The following is a 26186-nucleotide window of genomic DNA, read 5'->3' on the forward strand; positions in this document are numbered from 1 at the left end:
GTGTGCCAAGCCATTTTAGCAAAATAACCATTTCAACATATTTCATTTGAAAATTATAACTATTTCCAGTTACTTCACATTATAATAAACATATCATTTACATAAAATCTTACCACTATCTATTCCTGATGTTGAGTGTAAGAGACTCCTGGATCACAATAAATATCCCTTGATGCCAAAACACAGGCGCAAAATGTTTATTTGCATATTACCTTTATTAATATTGCCTCCATATGATGATTTATCAACTAAATATATCTGAATGCACTCAAAATATAAAGGTGCCAAAAAAGAGTTTAAGTATTTACAAAATAGATGGGGAAAAAAAGAATAGTATAGTCACCACCAAGAAACAACAACATATAGTGTTCATTCCACATAGTACTGTAAATTCATATACTTCCACCAAGGGTGTGAGCATGCTAATATGCTAATGGTGATTAGCACTGTGTTTTCAGTGTTTTCACACAATGGTTTTATTAACACTGTACAAATAAATAAAAATATAATACCTTCTCAGTGCGCATAAAACATCAGAAGCAGCATAGTGGCAAACTGTCCCAAAACTCAAGTTAAGAGTGTTAAGAGTTAAAGGGTTAGTTCACCCAAAAATGAAAATTCTGTCATTAAATACTCACCCTCATGCCGTTCCACACCCGTAAGACCTTCGTTAATCTTCGGAACACAAATTAAGATATTTTTGTTGAAATCCGATGGCTCAGTGAGGCCTTCATGGCCAGCAATGACATTTCCTCTCTCAAGATCCATTAATGTACTAAAAACATATTTAAATCAGTTCATGTGAGTACAGTGGTTCAATATTAATATTATAAAGCGACGAGAATATTTTTGGTGCGCCAAATAAAAACCAAAATAATGACTTATATAGTGATGGCCGATTTCAAAACACTGCGTCAGGAAGCTTTGGAGCATAATGAATCAGCGTATCAAATCATGATTTGGATCGTGTGTCAAACCGCCAAACTGCTGAAATCACGTGACTTTGGCGCTCCAAACCGCTGATTCGACACGCTGATTCATAATGCTCCGAAGCAGTATTTTGAAATTGCCCATCACTATATAAGTCGTTATTTTGGTTTTTTTTTGGTGCACCAAAAATATTATCGTCGCTTTATAATATTAATATTGAACCACTGTACTCACATGAACTGATTTAAATATGTTTTTAGTACATTAATGGATCTTGAGAGAGGAAATGTCATTGCTGGCTATGCAGGCCTCACAGAGCCATCAGATTTCAACAAAAATATCTTAATTTGTGTTCCGAAGATTAACAAAGGTCTTACGGGTGTGGAACGGCATGAGAGTGAGTAATAAATGACATTATTTTCATTTTTTTCAGTTCTCCTTCAAATCTCAAAACTCACTCTGATTCCTGATCATGATAAGCCATGCCCCCTTTTCATGCAAACTTAGAGTGATTAAAGAATAAATGACCAATCAAAACACTTCAACACTTGAAATTTCCAGTGTCAATATGTTTGTGTAAAGTATGTGCAAACCCATGTACATTTCAACCATTTTTTTTTTTTTTTTTCTGTTCTGTAACATGCTATATAATGAAACTATATTCAAAATTAATTAAATTTTGCTCTGAACTGCATGACGTACAAGAAGTTTACTTTGGTTGTCCACAGGATTATTATCATTAACTAAAACAGAAATGAAAAGCTGAAATAAAATAAAATATACATTTTAGTGGAAAAACTTAAACTAAATGAAAATTAGAAATGTTGCCTAGGCAATATATTTAAAAAGTATAAGCTGAAACACTAACCCCCAGTTTCACAGAAAAGGCTTAAGCTAGTCCCAGACTAAAATGCATGTTTGAGCTGTTTTAACTGAAAGCAACTTGCACTGACACTTGCACTTTGAAAATGAAACAAATGAAACATTAATAGCAATATATAAAAAAATGAAAAAGTAGGCCTACATAACAAAATTACTAAAAATTAGACTAAAGTTAACATGAAAATTAAAAATATAAATATATTACTGAAACAAAAAATGAAATAATACTGTTGTCGCTATATCTTGCACCACATTAATATGTTTCACATTAAATTCATCACCATCAGGGTCCACACAGTCTATGCGTTTACAACAGTAGTGCATATACATTGTGCACACAAGTATATGGTCAGTGGAGTTACGGCAGATGGAAAAACGAAGCACACCCCAGGCTTTACTGTCAATAATCTTGGATGAACATCCTGGATCAACCAATCAGATATTAGGTTTAGGCTTATGCTGTGTTCCATTTAACTTGGGAAGTTGGAATTTTCTTAATAAAATACTACTTGAAATGGGACTTGAAACTTGAAAACTTTGTGTAAGATGTGGATGTATATGGCACCAATCCATTCATCCACTGCATGATGTTAGAAAATATTTGCAGAGGCAGGCGAGTTAAAGACTATAAATTATCATCTATGTTTATAATCATACACCTGCAAAATATATGTTAACATTATATAGAATTGTTTTTCCTATGCAATTTGGATGGCAGGAGTTAACACCTGCAAAGTTAACAATAGCATGCTAGCATGCATCCAGTATGTAGTGCATTTATAGTCAGGCAGGCATTTTAAGTAAGAATATACCACATCTGACTTTGGATGGAATGCAGGAGGGGATGGAGCATGAATGCCATGTTCACTCAATCATTTCAATCTGCTTTTAGGCTATGTAGTTATTGTTTGGAAATGGGATTATAGATAGGGTTAAAACTATGTTTGTTAGCCTGGAATGTTGTTCATGGACTAACAAAAGATGTTGATGAACACTTAGATATGGTTAAAACTATGTTTGTTAGCCTGGAACGTTGTTCATGGACTAACAAAAGATGTTGATGCAGGAACACTTCCTTCTTGGCAAAATCAGGGTTTACACCCTTATCCTTGTGATTGACAGGACTATATATGGACCTGAAATATGTGTTAGAAGCTTTGTTTGGTCTTCATTCAACTTCATTCAAGACTTATGGCTAGCAACAGACCTACTTACACTAACCAAACCTGGAAGTTTTACAATGCTCTAATGCAATTACTCACATGTGCACTTTCATGCGAAGAGATCCACCTGCAACTGAATTAGGATGCTATGACAGTTTGTCACTAGAACAGACATATGGTGCAGTATCAAGCAATGCCAAAGGAAAAAATAAATAAACAATTTTATTAATTTTTTAATAAAATTAAAAAAATAAACACAGAGATTCCAGAGAGAAATACTGCTGAAAAAAGTGGCATGGTGTTACAACAATCAATAGTAAATTTGCCATTAATTTACTATTGATTGTTGTAACACCATGCCACTTTTTTCAGCAGTATTTCTCTCTGGAATCTCTGTTTATTTTTTTAATTTTATTCTAATAAAGACTTTCCAAGTTTGGCTATAATTGGTCAATGAGAAACATTTTGATTAAGTCACAAACCCTTTGCATTTGTCTTGGTTAATTTTGAAATATATTTGACAATAATTATACCTACTGTAATGATGCATTAAACACAAATCTTTTGTGATTGTGTGAATAGAAAGTTAATTATCACATTAACACATTTCTCTGTGTTTGTGTATTGTAATGAAATTGTTCTCGATTCTGCATCAGTTGTTTTTTGTTTTTGTTTTTTTCATCCATCTGTACTTAAAGGGTTTGTTCACCCGAAAATGAAAATAATGTCATTTATTACTCACCCTCATGCCGTTCCACACCCGTAAGACCTTCGTTAATCTTCGGAACACGAATTAAGATATTTTTGTTGAAATCCGATGGCTCAGTGAGGCCTCCATAGCCAACAATGACATTTCCTCTCTCAAGATCCATTAATGTACTAAAAACATAATTAAATCAGTTCATGTGAGTACAGTGGTTCAATATTAATATTATAAAGCGACGAGAATACTTTTTGGTGTGCCAAAAAAAACAAAATAACGACTTATATAGTGATGGCCGATTTCAAAATACTGCTTCAGGAAGCTTCGGAGCATTATGAATCAGCGTGTCAAATCAGTGGTTCGGACCGCCAAAGTCACGTGATTTCAGCAGTTTGACAGGCGATCCGAATCATGATTTGACACGCTGATTCATAACGCTCCGAAGCTTCCTGAAGCAGTATTTTGAAATCGGCCATCACTATATAAGTCGTTATTTTGTTTTTTTGGTGCACCAAAAATATTCTCGTCATTGTTCCCTATGCAGGCCTCACTGAGCCATCGGATTTCAACAAAAATATCTTAATTTGTGTTCCGAAGATTAACAAAGGTCTTACGGGTGTGGAACGCCATGAGGGTGAGTAATAAATGACAGAATTTTCATTTTTGGGTGAACTAACCCTTTAAATCTGTCTGGCATTCACTTTTAAGTGTGTGTGTGTGTAGCTGGCATTACTTGGTTTGTGTTTGTGATGACTGCTGTCTAGATTAAACACGATCAGCAGACCAATCAGAACATGTTTGGCAACAGATAAGCAACACTGCTGATGGATGATGTGGTGATGTCATCCCACTATGACATCATCGTATCAATACTACTGCCCTGCCAAAGAAACACATGCCAATGACTAGGCACTATAGCGATGTAATCAGCTTTAGTGAGAGCATCACTTCAACAAAATGTGGGCCGTCACAGGGGTGTGGGGGGATGACGACAGCATGAGACATCCAAGAAGATGCTTTATCACTCTCAAACAGTGTTCCCAACTGAAGCTACATCTGCAGTTTTGGCTGGCATAGGGACAGGATTCCTTTTACAGTAAGTAATCATTTAGCAATAAGTCATTTTATCATGAGTACATTGTAAAGTACAAATGAGTCCCCCTGGAACAATCTGATACTGAGGTTCTTGGTCAGGGGTGACCAAACCTCCTCATGGAGAGCCAGCATCCTTCAGAATTTAGCAAACACTTGCGTCAAGAAACCTGCCTAGAAGTTTCTAGTAATACTACAGACCTTAGTTAGCTAGTTCAGGTGTGTTTAATTAGTGTTGGAGCTAAATTCTACAGGATATTGGCTCTCCAGGAGCAGGATTGCACCCCTAATCTAGATCAAAAGCACAATGGTGATATTTTGAACCTACAAGCTTTTAGATATCTGCCTAGGTCTTTAACTACACCTCATCCTCTAGTAATAAACAGTTGAAGGTTCATCTACAGTAGTCTGGCAAAACTTTATGCACTGTATATTTATTACTAATTTCTTTTTACTCAACACTTATAAAAATAAATGTTCTTAAAGGGGGTTTTCGCACACTGAAACCCGAATAAGTTGGGCTAACTCAAAAAAATTGAGGTAATCAGTTATATCTTTTTTTTTTTTTTTTTTTTGAGTTATGATGTTCCTAATTTTAAGTAAGCGGAACTATCAAGTTTTGAGTTTGTAGTACTCATGCATGTTAATTGCTCCTAACTTGAAGTACTGAGTTAGCCAACTCATTTGATAGCCATTAACATAAAATACTTAATTAACTTGGTAACACTTTATTTTAGGGTCTTTTAACTAGTTGCTTATTAGCATGCATATTACTAGAATATTGGCTGTTTATTAGTACATATAAAGCACATATTAATGTCTTATTCTGCATGACCTTATTCTACATTCTTAATCCTACCCAATACCTAAACTTAACAACTACCTTACTGACTATTAATAAGAAGTAAATTAGGAGTTTATTGAGGGAAAAGTCGTAGTTAATAGTGAATATGTGCTCCCTATACTAAAGTGTTACCATTAACTTTTATTTTGAGTTCTTGCAAATCAAATGAGTTATTTACTTTACTGTAAACCCTAAGAAAAAAATAAAATAAAAATGCTAACTTGCTAATTTGCCAAAATGTTAACAATAGCATTGTATAGCACTTACTGAATGAGTACAGCAACTTGAAACATGTAACTTACCTGCTCTCAACCCAAGCCGCATACGCCACTTGTCACTATGATGGTAACTCTCCAAAAACCCACATTAACAGAAACTCTTTTAAATTAGCATAACAAAACATTAATCACTACTAAACCTCCCTTACCAATAAACTTGCACAAAAAAACATTATATAACACTTAATTTTAGCATTTACTCTCCCTTTCGAGTGCCATGGGCAAAGCATGCTGGGAAATAGAAATCCCAGCCCAGTTTCAGTTAGTCTAAATTAAAAGAAATTAGTTCATACAACTCAAAATGATGAAATAGTTCAGTTTACTTGAAAGATGTCAGTGCTGTGAACTCAAAAGAAATAGAAAGTTCTAAATACTCATAATGGTTAATTTAACTAAACGAATTTGTTCGATTTAAGGTTTACAGTGCAGTGATGCCAGTAGAACTATTTTTGGTTTCCCAAAGAACCTTTCATTGAACAGTTCTTAAAAGAACCATTTTTCTTAGTGATTAGAACATTTTAAGTTTATTAAGGCCACTTTAAATCTAAAGAACCTTTTTTTCTGCTATAAAGAACCTTTTGTACAATGAAAGGTTCCATGAATGTTAAAGGTTCTTCATGGGAAAACTGATGTCAATAAATGATGTTTATTAAAAAAGTTCGGGAGGAACATGTTCAAATGATCTACCCAATCAGCATAAGAGTAGGCCTACAAATACGTAGCCGACTCACCTATGTTCCTCAACAGTTTTCTGCATCCCTCCACCACCCCGTCTCCTCAAACTCGCCTGGTTACTATCCTAACCAAAGATACGGGGGAGTACTCTGTGTTCGGCCCACATTCCAAGCTCGGAGCCATACTCTTATACTCTACCTAATCAATTGTAAGTGTGAACTCCTGAAAGAACCTTGATTTTTAAGAGTGAAAGTTAGAGTTATGTTTTGTGCCTGAATTTTCCATCATGGACAAGCCAATTCTATGACGAAGATCTTGATTAGCTGGATCAGGTGTATTTAATTGGAACTGTACGCTATTGACATAGAGAGAAAAAAACTCCAAGGGTCTGCTAAAGTGATGCTATGTCATGCGATCAAAAGTTGAGAAACACTTTTGCTGCAACACACTCTGACATAGGCAGTTCATCCAATTAGCTGTTCCTTCTTTGTTTCAAACTGTGTCATTTTTTCCAAACCCATAAAAATGTATTTTATGCATTTCTTTCCATCAAACCCTTAGTTTTCTTCATGAAATATGTTCTGATTGGCTGTGATTATGTGGAGTTGTGTAGCATTTTTGCCTTCACTGCGGACAGACAAATTACTTGTTGATGGAAACTTGAGTCGCACCTGGTTAGGAAACGATGTAATATGCTGTCGAATCCAGCTTGAATAATAACTGAAAAAATGACAATAGCTTTATAGTAGCTTCCAATGAAACAAGGATGCCTCGGTGGCACTTCCACCCTGCTGTCTTGCAAAATGACACTGAATTGGAATGCAGAAATAACATAACTGCTTATTCACCCAAGCATGAGAGAACCCATCAAAGTCAGCAAGATAACATGTCTGGTCCAAACAGACACATTCATACACACTCCGAGGATTGCTTTGTTCTGGAGCTCTAGTTTTTGACCCTGTGACAGGCTAGTCTCTGTGTCTCCGGGCAGCCAGGCCATGCGTTAAACAGCATTCACACACACATACACACACCCCTCCCCACAGTCAGGTGATACTGACCCTCTGCTCACAATGTGACTTCTCTGTTCCACTCCGACAGATAGACTGAAGGAGGGAAGTAAAGAAAATGACAACTAAAAAGAAGGACAAGACACTTAACGAGAAAAGAACAAACCGAACCCTAATCTATGAAAGATGTAGCTGATTTTGTTAAGAAATTGTCTTGTCCCTGAACAAACACACACACACCGGAGACTCGCAACAGATGGAGGAAGTATTCAAAATGTGGACTTACCTTGCTGGCTGCGCCTTTGGGCATAAACCACCACCACGGCTGCAAGCACCACACAGCAGAAGGACGTCACAATGTTGGCCATCTGCAGAGACACACACAGAGGTAGATCGTGAGGCTTCTGGCCTGCCCGAGAAAAACTGGGTGGCACCGATGCCAAGACAGCATGAGGAGGACAGTTTCCTCCTTCCCTCCCTCTCTCTCTCTCTCTCTCTCTCGCTTGTTTTCTTTCTTCCAATGTCTCTGCCTACTGATTCCCCGCCCCACTTCTCTCTATCTCTGTCTCTCTCTCTCTCCTACTTTATAGCGTCTCATCAGTGGAATCAATGTCCTCTGAGACTGATATTCTCTTTGGCCAACTGGCTATGGGATAGACAGACCTAGATGAGAAATAGGAAGAAGGAAAGACAATGCCAGACTGTTTGGATCCAGGATTGACCATCATAAAGACCTTCTCAGTCTCTCTTCATCTGGCCTTCTCTTTCTCTTTTTTCTCTATCTATTTTTTCTTACTCTATCCATACACAACCAGGGAAAATGTTGTTCCTGTTCATAGAGTACCCCCGAAAATACACATTTCGAATGTCTCCCTTATCTGACATGCACATTTCTAGTCTTGGAGTTCACCTCCAAAACACTGTTGTTATGGCTGACTTAGCTGGACCATTTAAACAAACAGCCTTCAATTCCATTTGGTGCCAACAGTTGCGCAAAAAACACATTCACTCTAAAAATGCCGTAAGACTTTTTTGGGGGGAAAACAACACATAATATTTTCCCACTACCTGACAGATATCACTGAAACAGGTCTTCTGATCAATCATAACTGTCTCTGTGACAACCCTAGTCTCGGTGAACAGCAAAACAGTACACTTTAACCAATCAGAAAAACTCTAGGCCTATCAATCATTTTGAGTGTTCACGGGCTTTTGAGAGACATTGGCTGCTAGTATGTCTTTGAAGGGCAGAGTATTGGAAAGAGGGCTATGTGGTTGAAGTTAGTAAAATAGTGGAAGTTTGCTGAAATCACTTATAAAAACTTTAATAGACTTCCAGTTTCATTTAAAGGTACAGTGTGTAATTTGTGAACCACAAGTGGAACCAAACAGAATTGCAAAAATAATTGATAATTACCATTTTTAATTTGATGAAGGACTTTAATATCTCAGAAAATCAGTTTGAGGCATCGCTAAGACCCCTTCTGAAACTGTAGAGGCGACATATGTGAGATTACTGGGAAATTTGAGTCTAGGAAAATCTGAGAAGCAAGAGACTTAAACAAAATTTGATCTCAATGTAATCTCATTTATGTCCAGAAGAAATAATTGAGATATTAACAGGATCCGTTTAGTGATTTTCTTTCCTATGGGAAGACTTCACAGTGAAACATTTGAAATCCAGACCAAAAACAACACATTGTAGGGTCAGGATATCAATTTGTCTCCCTAAGCACACCAGCATTTAAAACATTAAAAAGAGCCCACAGTTAAAACAAACACAAAGAGAGGCATTCATCAGCGTGAGACAGGGAATATTCATAACCGATAAAAAAAAAAAAAAAAAAACACTTTTCCTGGATGAATGCACACATAAAGCCATGGATGGAATACAAGCAGAAGTTTCTTTCTTTTTTTTTCTACACTCACTTCTTTAATTGTCTCCCATGATCCCAACGGTAGTTATTCATTAAAGTTAAACAGGAAATTATAACACACCCCATTATCAGGATGGTTAACTTGCTAAAGGAAATGTATACACACTTTATTTATATATTTAACATTGTAATCACAACACCGTCTTGCTAATTGTGGAGAACCTAGTTCACTTGTAGCAAAAGTTCTTGATTGTTTTTGCTGGCAAGAACGTGCTCGTCTTGGCTGGCGTCAAAGACGTAAGTGGGAGTGATGTGCATTTAATATTTGCTTTTGTTGATGTGGGTGTTTAATATTGTGGATATTTAGCTTTTTGTCAGCTACTTATTATGTTCTGATTCATGGGTCTGCATTCTTAGCACGTCTTTTATCAACATGCTGTATTTACCCAGCATTTGTCACTCACTAAACACAAGGTTCACATACACACAAGTGTGAAGACGAGAGAGCAAACTATTTTCTTTGATCAATGTCGTAGACTAAAGTCAATATTGTACATTCTCGCTGAATAACGTCTTTGCGTTTGTTTGTTTCCGTGTCATTCATCAAAAATCCATCATAAATATTGTATGAGGTCATCATTTACATATGGATGACAATAAACTCTTTTTGAAATCAAGCATATGTCCAGATATTAATCAAATATTGCACAACACTACTTACGAAGTTGCATAAGTAATATAATTATGGAATACAGTTGATACATTTTTCACATTCAACTTAGTAAGTATGTCTAAATTAAAAGTATATCCAAAATGACTTTCAGTATTTTGAAGTGCACTTTTCGGGTTTTCAATTATCAGTGCTTATAAAACCAAACCTTTCCTCTATTCCGTTGAGATTCTTGAGTAAAGCAGAGAAATACTGTAGTCTGTTGACTGACACTTCATATTTATTCCAGCTCTCGAGGAAAAAAAAAAAAAAAAAAAAAAAGGACTGACAGGAGTGAAATTAAAATTGTATCTCTCTGTCAGTTCTTCAGAATTCCTCCTTTTTCTGGCGGCTATAAGTAGCATTTAGCCCATCAAACTTGTGAACAATACATTTGAAATCTGACAGCTCAGGATCCTTCTCTTAATGACATCCCATGGCACTGCAGATTTTATAATAATGTTGCTCAATGAGACCCATTTTGCCCACCTTTATCTCCTGTCTTATTTATTTATTCATTTCTGATTTATGGCCATTGCTGCTGAATAGATGCATTTTTTTCCTCACTGGTTAATTAAAATATATAATTTATCGTTGGTGCTGAATGGGTTTTTGCAAACGTCTCAGGTTCCTTGTGATGTCCTGTAAAATTTGCATTTAAATTGGAAGGCCTGAACTGAATACTTGCAAAGAAGGTATGAAGTATCACAAAATAGTACCAGCCAGGAAAATCCCACCAAACCCTTGACTGACAGATGAACAGAAATCATAAAGAATTTTTATTATCGTTTTTTTTTTTTTTTTTTTTTTAAACTTACCCTTCATAAAAATCTCTCAACTTGCCAAAGCATTCTCATATTTGAATCAATGTGGCCTAAAGGATATGGAGATTGGTCTACTACATGTTGAATACAAATAGCAGTGCCAGTGGCAGTGAACTCTGAAAATCTTCAGTAGCATATCAATGCTTTCTAGCAGGGAACGTTGTCTCCAGTTGCAAAGATGATACATAAAGCATTTACCTTAAATAGCTCACCATTACATATATGAAGTAAAATTTTTAGACCAACTTTAACAAGTGTTATACTGGCAAATCACTTATGTTGTTGGTCCTCCACGTTCTGCCAAAACAGCGCCGACCTGTCAAGATTCTACAAGAGCCCTGAAGGTGTCCTGTGGTTTCTGGCAGGAAGACATTAGCAGCAGATCCTTCTGTGAGGTGGAGCCACCATGGATCGAACTTGTTGGTCCAGCACATCCCACAGATGCTCAACTGGATTGAGATCTGGGGAATTTGGAGGCCAGGGAAACACCTTGAACTCTTCATCATGTTCCTCAAACCGTTCCTGAACAATGTGTGCAGTGTGACAGGGTGCATTATCAGCAGGACCATCAAGAGGCCACTTCCACCAGGGAACACCATTGTCATGAAGGGGTGTAATTGGTCTGCAACAATGTTCAGGTCGGTGGCACGTGGCAAATTTACATCTGCATCAACGGCCGGACCCAGTGTTTCCCAGCAGAACATTGCCTAGATCATCACACTCCCTCCACTGGCTTGTCGTCATCCCACAGAGCATCCTGGAAGCCATCACTTTCCAACGTTAACGGCGGACATGTACACAGCCATGCATGTGATTTAAAAGAAAACGGGACTCATCAGTCCAGGTGACTTTCTTCCACTGATCCAAGGTCAGTTATGATGCTTGCGTGCCCATTGTAGGTGGTTTTGACGGTGGACGGGTCATCATAGGCACTCTGATTGGTCTGTGGCTGCGCAGCCACATACGCAGCAATGTGATGTACAGTGTGTTGTGACACATTCCTCCTATAACCATCATTAAAATTTTGTGTGACTTGTGCCACAGTAGACCTTCCGTTGGCTCAGACCAGACGGGAAAGCCTTTGTTGCCCTCATGCATCGATGAGCCTTGGGCGCCCAACACCCTGTCACCGGTTTGTGGTTTGTCCCTCCTCGGACCACTGTTGGTAAATTCTCACCAATGCTGACCGGGAGCAACCCATAAGCCTTGCCGTTTCAGAGATACTCTTTATTCCTACCCATTTCTTCTGCATCCAACACACTGATAATGAGAACTGATTGTTGCTTACCATCTAATCTACCCAGACCTTAACATGTGGCATTGTTAGGAGATGATTACATCTTTACAGGATTACAGGAGAACTTTACACTTTAAAAAGTTTAAAATGCTCAATGCATATTTTGCTACTATTGCTATTGAAACACAAGAAAGAAAATGCAAGCATTTTTATATGTGCATAAATGTATATATCACACAATTATTCATCAAAATGGTTTGATCTTACCAACCTTAATGCCCTTTTTACTACTTCAAATCAGTTCAAGCCAGATACTCCATTAAAGCATCTTGGCTCATAGTCATAATCACGAGGCCAGAATGATTGTGAAATTAGTCTAATGACACAGCATTTAAGAATCTTAATGACCAAACAAAAAGCTTGCATTCAAATCATTGTGATATGCATGATTATGCTTAATTTTATATTTCCAGCAAAATGATCACAAATATATCATGAAACTCAGACCTAAATGTGACTGAACATCCAAAGATAAAATCTCAATCAATTTTCCACAAAGCCTCCAGTGTTCCTACTGACACACTCACACAAACTATGAGGTCATATCCTGTAATTAAAGTCTGCATTCAAGACCCCTCCTGACACTAATTCCCTCCATCAATCCAGTCGTATCAGAGATCTCTCAGATTAGCACCCATGCTACAGCGCACATGGCACACGGCCATGCACACATACAGCCAATAGCCATGACATTTAAACCCGTCACATCACCCCTAATCGTATGCCAAATACAATGTCAGTCCTGTCAAAGCCTGTGGGGCTGTGATCTTTGTGCTGCTGTGCTGGTGTTATTTAAAAAAATAAATAAATAAATAACAGATTAATGATCAATACTGGATCAGTGCTTTAGCACTATACTACAACGCATCCCGTTTACTGGGCTGGCACCTGTGTTCACTGAAAATGTGCAAATGTGTTTAGGTGAAGGGAGAAGAAAATGTGCATAGATCAGTTGGAAAAAGTGCAAGTATATTTAAAAAGTACATTAGAAATACATTTCATAAATTTTTCAAAAAAAAAAAAAAAAAAAAAGTCAGCTTGATGCAACTGTCTTGACATCAAAATGAAAAAAAAAAAAGCCTAAATAATGAAATTCTTAAAATTCTTGAATCAATTAAAACAAACAAATTACTAAACTACTCACTGCTTATTAATATTAGAGAGAGAGAGAGAGAGAGAGATAAACTTTGGTGTGACCAAAGTCATGTGGTAAAACTGACAAACAAAACACCCTTTTGGACACTTACAGAATGTATAATGTACTCAATGTTCATTTATGCTGGGCCACTCTCTTTTTGCAGTCTAATTAGGGAGCCATTGTGTTCCTCATGCCAAGTTAGCACAGCTGCATTTTAAAGCATGCCGCATAAAGAGTTTATCATGCATATGGCACCTTTAACAATTTTATGATAAAATAGTGCAAATGGACCTATGCAATGAATATTCATCTGTCAATGCTATTAAACAAGTGCTTTATTACTATATTATCCAATATTAATACACAGGCCATCAACAGAATTGGTTTATAGGCTGTGATACAGATTATTAGGTGCGATTTTACACCATTCTGCTCTGCCATCATTCATCTGCATGACATGTATCAGCCCTTGTGCAAATGCAAGTAGAAAGCCCCACTGCAAACAGCATGCTGCTGGTATTTACCCACAATCCCACTCTGCACTAAATGTGTAGTTCATATTCTAAATGAGTTATTGAAGAGAGACTCAGCTAGCTATAAACCGAGCTCTATGTGGGAGCTAAAAACACTCTATTTACGTTCCCTTAAAATGCAGCACCCATGAATAGACCCTTCCTGCTTTGGGCCCGGTCCTTACCCTGGCCACCCTGTGCGCTAACCGCACTGAGCCAATTGGGACATTACAGGGATACTAAATAAGCAGACACCCTACAACGGAATGCACACATGATGCTTTTACCCTATGTAAGAGGTTTGTGTGTATGTGTACTGAATTTATCATGTGTGTTTGTGAGGTTCTGGATAAGGATAGTGTTGTTTACATCATTTAACTAATGACTGAACAAAAGAGCAAGTATTAAGGCTGTCACTCAGTACTTCAAAGATAATTTAAGGAGCGAATTAGGAAATCTGAGAAGCAAATTTTCTTAGAGATTTGGACATATTACTGAAACATGAACTTTGGAGATCTCAGTCTTTCCCTTTAAAGCAGTAAGACCTAAATAACTAGAAAGTACCTAGGTAGTCACCGAGTGGACTGGCTATAAAAAGAAGTTTGATATCAGAGTGAAGTCATAAATCTCCTTTTTTGGGGGGGGATGAACAAGTTCTGCAGATATTCCTCTTGCTAATGTTTGAGGCTCAAAGCGCCTTGGTCTTTAGAAAGTCTTAGCTAAGCAGGAGCAGTACAGGGTCTCTTGACAGTGACTGTGACTTGTGATGTAATTATCCTTTTTCTATTGGTTTACTGGCCGAAAGAGGACATCTGTCATGCAGAGCCTGGGCTAATGGTATAGGACACTCTGTTTCTCTCTTTCTCCCCTCAGAGACAAATCCAGCACCTTCAATCTCCAAAGACTTTTGGAAGATCCATGGATCACAGTTATTATCACCCAACCGACTGTCCAATGAAAAAACAGAACACCTTTTAATGCTCCACCTGTCCATGGCACCTCATTGTTGTGATTGGATAGTATTTATGCTTACCATATCACCCATGGCCACAGGTGAAAAATGTTAATTTGTCAATGTTGCAAGGTCTATAAATAAAAATAACAGTGCTTGGGAGGGAAACAGATGTTTGACAGAGTCAGCCATTCAGATAGTTCGGGTTCAAAGGTTCCAGCTGGCAACTGACGGCCGGAATGCCCTGTGGTGGTACCGGGGGTTTGCCTCTGCCACCACTGCGCAAAAGCAACATCTGTTCCTCAGACAAACTACCGAAACTGCAGCCAACTGTTTATGCTCTTCTGATGTGACACACCAAGCAAGAAATGTGGAAAAGTCACAATGTGAGGATCTCTTGGGCTTCAATAAGAAGATGAGAAAGACCAGGAGATTGAAATGCAGAAATAAGAGAAAGAGAGGAGAATATCAAGAGAGAGGTGGTTAGTCCTTAAGCCAGGGCATTTTTCTGCCTGCTCGCAAAGGAATTATTTGCTTCAGAGTCCTTCAAACCAAAATACCATAGTGGCTTTGTCCTTCTCAGATCATTTCTGTCCATGGGCCTGGCTGATGTCAGCCGTGAAACCTCAACACTTGCTCATTTTTCTGACATTGTAAGTTCTTTCTTTCAGATGATTAGAAAGGCCAGAATCCACAACAGAGTGACCATCAAGTGGTGACATCAAGTGGTGACCCAACATCGTGGTCAGCACAAACCATGTTTACTGCAAGCGAACCCATAGTTGCAGTCTGGATTTTTATTTTCTTTGACCTTGCGTAGGTTTGCTCAAGGTTTTTGTAGAGAGAGTGTGTCACGCAACACTGTCCATGTTGGCCCCTACCTATTTTGGCAAGTTTCCCTCAAGTGACAGATGAATTTGCTCAACAATTCTGTAGACATCACCTTTCATGCCACCCTATTCACTCTATAACCTATTCCTGGGCTGCAACCTCTCAGTTGAGAACAACTGTGCTACGAAGCAAATTAGTAATTGTTGTTGATAGAATGTTAGGTGACAGTGTGGACACTCTGGTGTCATCTGTATTAAAATATTTTGGGTGAACTCTCTGTTTTCACACCTTTATGTGCACACCCCAGACGCTGGTGTCCTACAGCTAGCTGAAACCATTGGAAATTTGCCCAGGGGCCTTGTGAGAGCTGTAAGGCAGGACCCTGGCGAGGTGCTCCTCTCATCACCACTCTGACAGAGTCATTAGGATTCTATTCCCAGCTTCCTTCTCCTCTCAGTGCTCATTAGTCATACAATCAATTAAAGCCAGTCCATGCTCACATCGTCTTTCCCTGCCAGATACCTAAATTACACATAGGGAGAATATTACACTGAGGTGGTTGGTCACTTTCCTTTACTCTGAAAAAGTTTTTTAACCTTATGAGATGGAGGAAAGGACAATTTGTTTTCAGATAAAAAGTCCCTCTTGTGGTTTCAACTAAGAGTTGGTAAAAGTTCAGTGAAACATTTGAAAGAGTTGGTCAAATTATGCCTCAGACAAAGGTCAGGACCTAAAAGATGCACTTGATGTGGACTTGCAATCTTGTGGCCTTTGTTTTTATGTGTCCGTGAGGTCATCAAGATCACTGGGTGTCCCAGTTAACAATTTATGGTTCAAAAGAGTGCCCAGCAGTGCCTCTTACACATTTGATGCACCCACAGTGCAACCTTTTGTGAAGATAGCACTAGTGCGGACTTCACGGTGATCCCAACAGCCCATGTAACATTACGTCATTCCAGCGTGGAGTGAACTGTGGGCCACAAGAGCCGAGGTCACCATTTTAAACAGAGGCATAGCTTGCAGAAGTGAAATAAATACAAATTGTTTTTCAAGCCATTGCGTATGGTCAGTAATTGAACAATGTCTTCTTCTATAGGTGCCATTTTGAGTTTCATTTCAGATTTTATTTCACACAGTCCAGGGATCACAAACAACACCCTCCTAATTCAACACAATTATACCACCAACCTGGAAATCGGTGTGTGTGCACTTTTCGCTCTGACAGAGTCCATCGATTTGTGCTGACAGAGATAGACAACTCTCTTGCATCACTGAGTGCAACTACTGTGGGTCTTTTCACCTTGATGGGCAACTCCTGATTCAACATCACAATGATATCCATCAGCAACCTCTCTTCCTGTGTTGGACGTTACAGTAGAGTGAACTACTAAGTCTGCCTTCAAATTAATTGTTGCTGTAACGACCAATGGGTCCGAAGCATGCTATAAATTTATTGAGCAGTCTTGCTTCCGGAAGACAGGAGGCTAAAGTACAGACATATTCTGAAAGTAAAGGGCACTTCAGCACAAAGAAACCTTAAATTCAGTCACTGGCACATATTACAAGTTGATTCAATAGACACTGACAGTTCTTCCTCTGAGAAAAAGAGACCCTGATCATGTCTCACGGTCCTCCTGTCCCTTTGACTCAGTCATGCTGCATAATAACCTCCCTCTTTTGAGTACAAAGCCTCCCCAAGTGACAGGTGTTTGACTTAATATGCCCACTCCAGCTGAGCTCTGGCTCACCAGAGTGCAATTGACAATTACATTTCACACATATTGGAGAAGGCCTGTCTAAAAAACTTAGAATTAGGTTATTGATCCGCTGACTCGGATTGTCATTGCTCTCAAAGTCAAGCCGGTTGCATAGTCGCCTATTTATTAACAACCATTTCATGGAATGGAACAGTACATGATGTGACTCTGGCCATTCTCGGGATCCAAATTCGAAATGATGACATGCCTCAGTAAAAAATCGAGATCATTAATATTGATATTTTTGCCACAAAGCTCTGTTGACTTTAGGGTGTTTCAGGCCACTTCTGTGATCACGTTCTGCCACGCATATTATGATTGAACTCAGACAAGGTGCCTGGCATGTTTGCATTCAACCCAGAGGGATGCAACTCAGCAAAATCTATAATTGCTAATAGCATGCTAATAGGGAGGGATAATGGAGTTTATTTCTGGGGCCACTTTTGTGCATCTATTGACTATGTTTGACAGGGATAGCCATGCTAGCTAATCCTTACACCACCTCGGCTGCCTTCAGTCTGTAGGATAATAAATAATGAGCTTCAGTGAGTTATTGATCTCTTTTGCTCTCTCATGTTACTCAGAAAGGTCTTTTTCAGAATAGGAAAATTAGAGAGTACGAAAGCTCCTAGCATTTCAAACAGAAAAGATATTAGCATTTTGATGGTTTGAGGTGGGGATTAGTCTTTCTTTAAGAGAAATCCAAGAGGCATAGATTAGGTATCGCTTATATCATTCACTGCAAAAGACTGATGCATAAGGTACAACAAGGTCATTTCACAGAATAACTTAGTTCTGAATAATGTTTTTTAAATGCTTTTTTTCGATGCAATTACCACTCATGTGGAAATGACATTGATTACAAGGTATGTAAATATTATAATAGCCGAACAGCTCTGTTATATTTGTTTACCCTGATTGTCTAACATTTCAGCCATTACTGTCAGAAAGCCAAGAATATCTGAATAACCCTTTTTCTTCGTTCTTCCTGTTTGGTCAGTAATAAACACCCCACACAAGCAGAGCTGCTGCTGTCATGTTGAGCAAAATCAGCTCACAGTGCATTAGCTGCTCTATCGGAGAGAGTATCGATCCCTCTGAACATGGTTTACAGCTACAGCGAGAGGAAGAGGGAATGCATGCAGTTTGCTTCATATCCTGGCTTAAAGCTGGTCACTCTTGGCTGTATTGCATAACTACGAACATTTATTTATACAGAGAATTGCAATTTCTGTGAGTGCAGAGCTACAGAGTGAACTCACTGTTTTTATTTGATTGGCTGTTTATTCTTTGTCATCCTTATGATGTCCACACTGTAAATCATGTTTTGTCAGGTAACTTAAAAATATTACCAAAGAATGAATGAATGAATAAATAAATAAATTAAAGTTAAAAAATACATTACATTTAGTTACTGAAAGTTATAACAATGGTCAGATAACAGTTAGCTCTTAAAGGCAACAACTACACATTTTCAGTTATACAGAGCAGAATGTTAATAATTTGTAGAGCTTGTAGAGGATGCAAAAATAATGATTATTAATGGATTAAAAAAGTACAGCAAGATTTGTGGACATACTGTAATGGGGGGAAAACATCCCTATTATAATACATGCTTCATTGACTTCACCTTCATCATAATCTTGCTATTTCTGAATCAGATCTGAAGTAACTAGTAACTTGTTACTTAAGTAATCTTTTCTTTCGATATTTTTTATCTCGTCAACTTATTATTAAAATTACTTTTTTTTTACTACTCCCTGTTGCACAAATTTGTTAAACAGATAAAATCTGAGACTTATTTTCAATATGTGATTTGGTAAATCACGACTGTTTAAGTAGATGCTTTAATTCACAGCAAGAGATATGCTGAGAAAGGAAATGTATTAAAGGGTTAGTTCACCCAAAAATTAAATTTCTGTCATTAAGTACTCACCCTCATGTCGTTCCAAACCCGTCAGACATTCGTTCATCTTCGGAACACAAATTAAGATATTTTTGATGAAATCCGACAGAAAGGCAGCAATGTCATTGCCCCTTTCAAGGCCCAGAAAGGTAGCAAAGACATTGTTAAAATAGTCCACGAGCGTACAGTGGTTCAACCTTAATGTTATGAACCAACGAGAATACCTTTTGTGTGCAAAAACAAAACAAAAATAATTAATTTATTCAATAATTTCTTCTCTTTCTTGTCATTCTCCTACGCTGTTTACATTGTAGACACAGTGCAGCATTTCCAGGATCTATGTCTAAATGGCGTCTCAGTATTGGCCATCTCCTGCATCAGCAGAGCATGCTGATGGTGTTCACATGTACGGCATCGGCCAGTACTGAGCCGGCGTTCTGACGTAGAACCTGGAAGCGCTGTACTGTGTCTACAATGTAAACAGTGTAGGAGAATAACAGTGAAGAAAAGAAATTGCTATTTAACAATGCAATAATATGTCTAACTATGTCTTTGCTACCTTTCTGGGCCTTGAAAGGTGAAATGATGTTGCTGCCTATGTGTAGATACCTCTTGGATTTCATCAAAAATATCTTAATTGTGTTCCGAAGATGAATGAAGGTTTTATGGGTTTAGAATGACATGAGGGTGAGTAAGTGACAGAAATTTCATTTTTGGGTGAACTAACCCTTTAAAGCAGTGCTGTAACCTAAACAGAGATTACTCCTCTAATCATTATTGACATAGTCTTAACTAGTTTTATTTAACTTCACAAATCCTGGTCACAACTGCTCACTGAGTTAGCAAACATGATGCAGTCTTTGTGCAATTGGGCTAAAATTGGGCCAAAAAATAAATAAATAATAATTATATATATATATATATATATATATATATATATATATATATATATATATATATATTCAAGCACCTAGCAATGACCATGAACACTCTCACTGCACTGCAATGCCCTAGAAACCTCCCACCTTAGCATCCAGGTGACAAGTTCTACAGCAAAATTCTAGTTTATTACTTTTTAATAAAAGCAGAATACAATATTATGAAAAAAAGTTCAAATTACTGCTCCACACCTTTGGCATGAAACTGATCGATAGAATACAAGCTAAAACTGTGAAGAAATTAAGGAAGCCTGCTTTCTGTTTTATAAGGATGGAAGTCATGTTTTTATCAAGGCCTGGGATGTAAGGTGTGCTTGCTGAACTCTAAGATGGATCGAATGCTCATGTCATGTGGATTCTAGATTGATCCAAAGGCATGATCTTAGGGAATAGAAAGAGAGAGACAGGTGAGCACAGGTCTCTCACCCTGACTTTCACTATGTCTTGGCCTATTGAGACTGGTAACATTTGCACATCGAGTTTGGTCTGGGAGGAATATAAAGAGAAGCTCTTCCATGTTTGACGCACAAGAATAAACCTCATTGGTTCTTGCAGAAGCTCAAATGTGCTGCGAGAATAAACCTCATTGATTCTTGCACGTCAAGCAAGCATAGCTACTTGAGCGTCTGTTTACCATATCTGATATGTGCGTTGATGAATGTTTATATGTGAATAAAAGCCTAAATTAAATCAGTTCATCATATAAAGTGATTGTGTCTCTTCAGAAATTTTGGACTACACCACTCAATTCATATGGATTAGTTTTATGGTCTCTTTATGAACTTTTTTAAGCATCAAAGTTGTAGTTGCATAGACTGTCAAATGAGATTTCAGATTTCATTAAAAGATCTTCATTTGTGTTTTGAAGATGAATGAAAGTCTTACAGGCTTGGAATGACATGAGACTGAGTAAATGATGACAGATTTTTTTATTTTTGGGTGAGCTAACTCTTTAAATATCTGGATTCAGTCTGGTAACAATAGACAATAAATCAGAGACAGATCATACATTATGCCAAACAAAAAACAAAAAGCTATTACAGAGGGAAAAGAGGAATCTTTAAGAGGGATTTGTGGGTAATTCAGTCTTTAATTACTCTTTCACAGATATCCAGAGGGACTTTGGGCAAAGTATGACATAAATTTCAACACAGGTAGATCTATCTACAACATTAAGTTTTAACCACACATCTCTCATGCAGAGTTGATTGAACTTGGCTCAGATGTAAGCCTAAATGATGAGGAATTTAAATGACATTTTAATCAATTTTAGATTAATCTGTCCCTGTTCTATTTACTCAGCGGAATTCCATAATGCACTACGGAAGATTAGCATACAAGTCATTAAGCAGCCAAATAAGTAATTTTGCCCATATAACAACTAATGTACAGTCTAATTATGCAAAAGAAACAGATTTTAATTCTCAGTTGTTGCTTTAAAAAATTATATTTGATGAATGACAAGGGAAATTCTTGCTTGTGTGATCTGTGAGTGGATTATAAAGGTGGAACCGTCAACTTTCCTCCATGCATATAGAATAAAGGCAGGCAAAGCCAATCGAGATCCAGATTTCATGGCGGCTTTTCAGGATTAGACAGCAAGCCCCTGCCTTTTGCATCCCTGCCTTTCAGACAAACGAACCCCTTGATCTTTTTCAGATCATGTCGTGCACCATTCATCATTCTGACAAGTTTCAGAGAAAGGTCTCCACTTGCAAAGTTTCTTTTGTTAAATAGAAGATTATATTGGAGCAGACGCAATAATGGCCTTTACTATGTACACTAAATTAAGACCCTGTGAGCCGAAGATGTCTGCCTGTCAAAAATAAAACTGAATGATTTTCTGCTATTGGCACATGAGTCATTTTTAATTCGTACAAATCAGTTCAATGTGCTGCAACGGTACACAGCTTTGCATGAATGAAACTTGCCTCGAAATAGCCTGATTGTTTATAAGATGGCTTTTGGTTTAGAGTCAACACAAAATGCCGTTTGCAACCCATTTTACTGAGGGAAAGCAAGGCATGAAATGAGACAAATGTGGGGAGGGGCTACTAGAATGGAGCCAGATGGACGGAGGAGAGGGGTTGAAAAGCAAGAAAAAATTTGCAACATAAGCCAAAAAGGATAAGAGGTGGAAGTTGTTTTGACTAAAGATTACGAAGAAAAATTATTTTGGTTAAAAAAAAAAATGCACGTCCAAGTCTAAGTCCAAGAACATGCATTAGGGAAGAAAAAGAAGTGTGCTTACATTGTAAAAAAAATATTTTCATGATTTGTTATCACAACGTTTTTTTTTTTTTATTTTGTTAAATCAACTTAGATAATTAATGTGGTTCAGATAACATAATATTTTGAGTTTCTGTTGATTAAATCAATCGCCTTCATTGTATTAACTCAAATTTTTAATTTCAATGAACTCAAAATTTTAAGGCAACCAGGTAACTTACTTTTTTTAAGTTAAACCAACAATTCTTTTACAGTGTAGTTGTATTGAATGTGCTATTGTAGTGTATTTCAAATCTATCTATCTCTTTATCTATCTATCTCTCTATCTATAAAAGGCCACTTAAGTGCATTTAAATACACTAGAAAAGAACATTTTGTAATAATGTCAATTTAAGTTTTACTTTAAAGAATTTTAAATCATTATGTTTTAATAATCTTTAGCTGTGCTTTAAAGAAGTAGCCTAGACTTATTTTGTTGTGCTGACTAACATACTAAAAGTACATGTAAAGTACTTAATTATAATTTTAATTGTAGTGCGTCATTTGATATTACATTTAAAGTTAATATATTTTACAGTTTTTCTCAGACATTTCTCAGATCACAACTGAAAATCTCAAAACTACTTGTTTAACCTCCACATCATCTAGTCACTTGTGCATATCATAAAAGCAATTTCTCATTGTTTTGAACAAATTGCATATGCTTTTGTACAGTCATGCAATTGATTATGTACAATTGTCTGCTGTTTCCTACGTTATCAATCACTTATGCCATGTTTATCAAAATATATTATATGGTTTCCTGTTGAATAGTCTTACCCCTCAAAACATCTAGGCATTAGTTCCTTGCATAAGTCATTAAATGCAAAATGGTTGAACTAGTTGTCATAAACTGTCGACCATATTTTCTACACATTTCTATTAGACTTTTTGTAAATTCTGAATTTCACTATAATGAGGGGGAATGTAAAGCATTAGATCAACCAGTGATCAACCAGTTCTCTATAGCTTAGATGTCATCTCATGAAGCTTCATTTGGAAAGCAGATTCTCAGGATTCAGGATTCTCAACCAACATGTATGTTCACATCAAATAAATGACCCAGAATGTTGCCTAGTAAAGTTTCTTATAGCTGTGCTTTGGTAAATGCATGTCCCTTTGTTACATTATTAAATAACCCTTTGAGTTATGACCTTTACTCTCACAAGAGGCTTGGTTTACACTCAGGCATATTAGAGGACAGCCCATGGGTGATATGAGACCCGTGATACATAGAGAGCATCATCAATAAAAACAGTAAGGGAGGCAACCGCTGCCAAGACAGCACTCAGAGAGACTGAGGCTAAATCCGGTTTCATATTATCATTACACATCCCAGGCACGGATGAAAGGGAACCCTCCTTTAAATGGGAGTGAGATGGATCCTTCGGCATAAAGGACCACTTGGGACCAGAGACAAGGAAAGCAATTACAGGTTTACAGTGCTGATATTCTGCAAGTCATTGTAAGTTAATGCTGGGGGGGGGGGTGGGGGGAATGAGGCGAGGGAAGATGACCAGCGATGGAAGGTAGCACATAACGAGGGAGCACAAGAAACGTGTTTACAGCCACATTGGGCCGGCCTCCCATGCTTGTGCGTTCTAGATTTACAAACAACCAAAGAGCCAATGTGGCTAGACCGCTCTTTTACCAGCCGCAGTGAAATGGTAGGCGTTAAATAAATGTATGCAACAAAGGAGCATGGGAAGCAATGGATTAAAGGGGGGACTTGTATTAATTTAAGACGTGAACAGCAGAGAAACTTCAGTTGGGACTAGCAGTCTGGAACAGTAACTGCAGGGGATTAACTGTGAAAAAAGGCCTTCGGAAGGAAACCGTTTGACCAAACTAATTAAGTTAAAAGTGTGTGTGTGTGTGTGTTGGGAGGATGGGGGGGGGGATGGGGTGCTCTTGAAAAGCAATGTGATTATTATTATTTTTTTTTTTTTTTTTCATTAAAAAAAAAAAGTTTAAGAAATTGCTTCAAACATTCTGCAGTGTGGAGAGAGTGCTGATATTTCAAGCTAATGCCAGCAAACTTATATATATATATAATAATAATAAAAAAAAATAATATATAATATAATATGGCAAAGACTAATTTCTGAGAAACAAATTGGATTTCCTGTACTTTCCTAAACATATTTTTGATAACATTAAACATTAAATCATTGACCCATATTCAATACAGTCATTCTCTTGGATTCACAAAACATTGGAATGTGTAGCTGTATTGAGTGCACTTGAGTTTCTGAAACATATTCTTTGTTTTCAAATGGAGCTTAGTTTCTACTGATAATTTAAAAAAAAAAAAAAAAAAAAAAACAATTGTGAAAACAAATACCGCTATAATTCAGTGTTTTATGTAGAACATCGTTACAGCTAATGTGCTATACTTATCGTCCCGTGTCCCTGAAAACTTGTTAGATGAGGTCATCATAGCATTCCAAGTAATGCCATCCATTTCTTTATCCATTAAAACAAAATATTCTCCATTTATATGTATGTTTTGGTTTAGTTATCGTCTTCTATTTCACTAAATGCTATGGGAAATTGTATTGAAACCACAACACACACTGAGCCCAGATGTCTTCTAATGTTTTATTTCTGGCAACCGGAGGCCATGTTCTGTAGTTTAATCTGGGGTCATTTGAGATATCACTGAAGAGGAGTAAAAAAAAAAACTACTCTCAGCTTTGTCAAATTAGAGTAAGCGGCAAGCAGCAAAATGTCTTTTCCTTGAGCATTGTCTTCACGCTCTGTCAGAGAGGCAAATCAAATCACGGGCCAGATGAAAACTGCTCATGCGTTTTCACTGATGGCTGTTTGAGCTCTGCTTAGATAATTAGTCAACTTAACAGCACAATAGTGCATTAGCATCTACCACCATTTAATTACCAAGACAACCTGACTATAACACTTATTAACACTCCCTAAAGTCATAATTGTTATAAAAAAAAATCTGCAGTTAAAATTATTGCATGCCATCCGCATTAATATTATATACATCCGTTATAACAACAATCTGGCCCTGTAACAAACTCCAGTGGGTCAATCAATGAATCACCACTATGTCCTTGATCAAGACACTTAACCTTAGATCACTCCTAAGGGACTGTCCCTTTGATAAATAATAAGTATTTATTCGGTTAAACACATCAGTTGAATAACTAATTAGGTATAAATAAATTAACAATTCTATTTTCGGTGCAGTACCATAAATGATTATTTTAGTACTTTTGTGGAAGCACCAGATGTGTGTATGTGTGTATCAATTTAGAAATAACAAAAAGTGAAGACTGAGACGGAGTCAGGTAAGTCATTAACTGTTCTGACTGATATGCTTTAGACATTATATTGAGAGTCATTTATTAAAACAAATCAACTCATAAAAATCATTCGCTCGTGCATCTGACTAAACTTGTCAGTGAGCGTGAGACCAGCGTGGCCAATGCAACAGAAAGATGCGTGCAGATCTATGACTTTTCATTGTCTCTGCATTATTTCACGGCAGCCAGTCTTTCTCTTTCATCGCATTCAAGACGGCAAGTACTACTCATCTAAAACATTTATTTTACCGGCAGAAGAATGCAGATGTTC

The 26186-nt window shown here is 37.3% G+C and overlaps 1 protein-coding gene across 4 annotated transcripts in view; it reads right to left on the reverse strand.

Moving 5' to 3' along the window:
• Positions 1-26186, reverse strand: part of cntfr (ciliary neurotrophic factor receptor) — a 191399-nt gene that overhangs the window by 118260 nt on the left and 46953 nt on the right. For all 4 annotated transcript variants that reach the window (XR_007932213.1, XM_051909475.1, XM_051909474.1 and 1 more), the window contains exon 2: positions 7864-7945. Coding sequence is in view for 3 of the 4 variants with exons in the window: in XM_051909475.1 (XP_051765435.1) it covers positions 7864-7945 (82 nt within the window). In the remaining variant the exon portion in view is untranslated. The remainder of the gene's footprint in view (positions 1-7863; positions 7946-26186) is intronic.

The sequence above is a fragment of the Ctenopharyngodon idella genome, chromosome 10, assembly GCF_019924925.1.
Source record: "Ctenopharyngodon idella isolate HZGC_01 chromosome 10, HZGC01, whole genome shotgun sequence".
In the NCBI taxonomy this organism is placed as follows: Eukaryota; Metazoa; Chordata; class Actinopteri; order Cypriniformes; family Xenocyprididae; genus Ctenopharyngodon; species Ctenopharyngodon idella.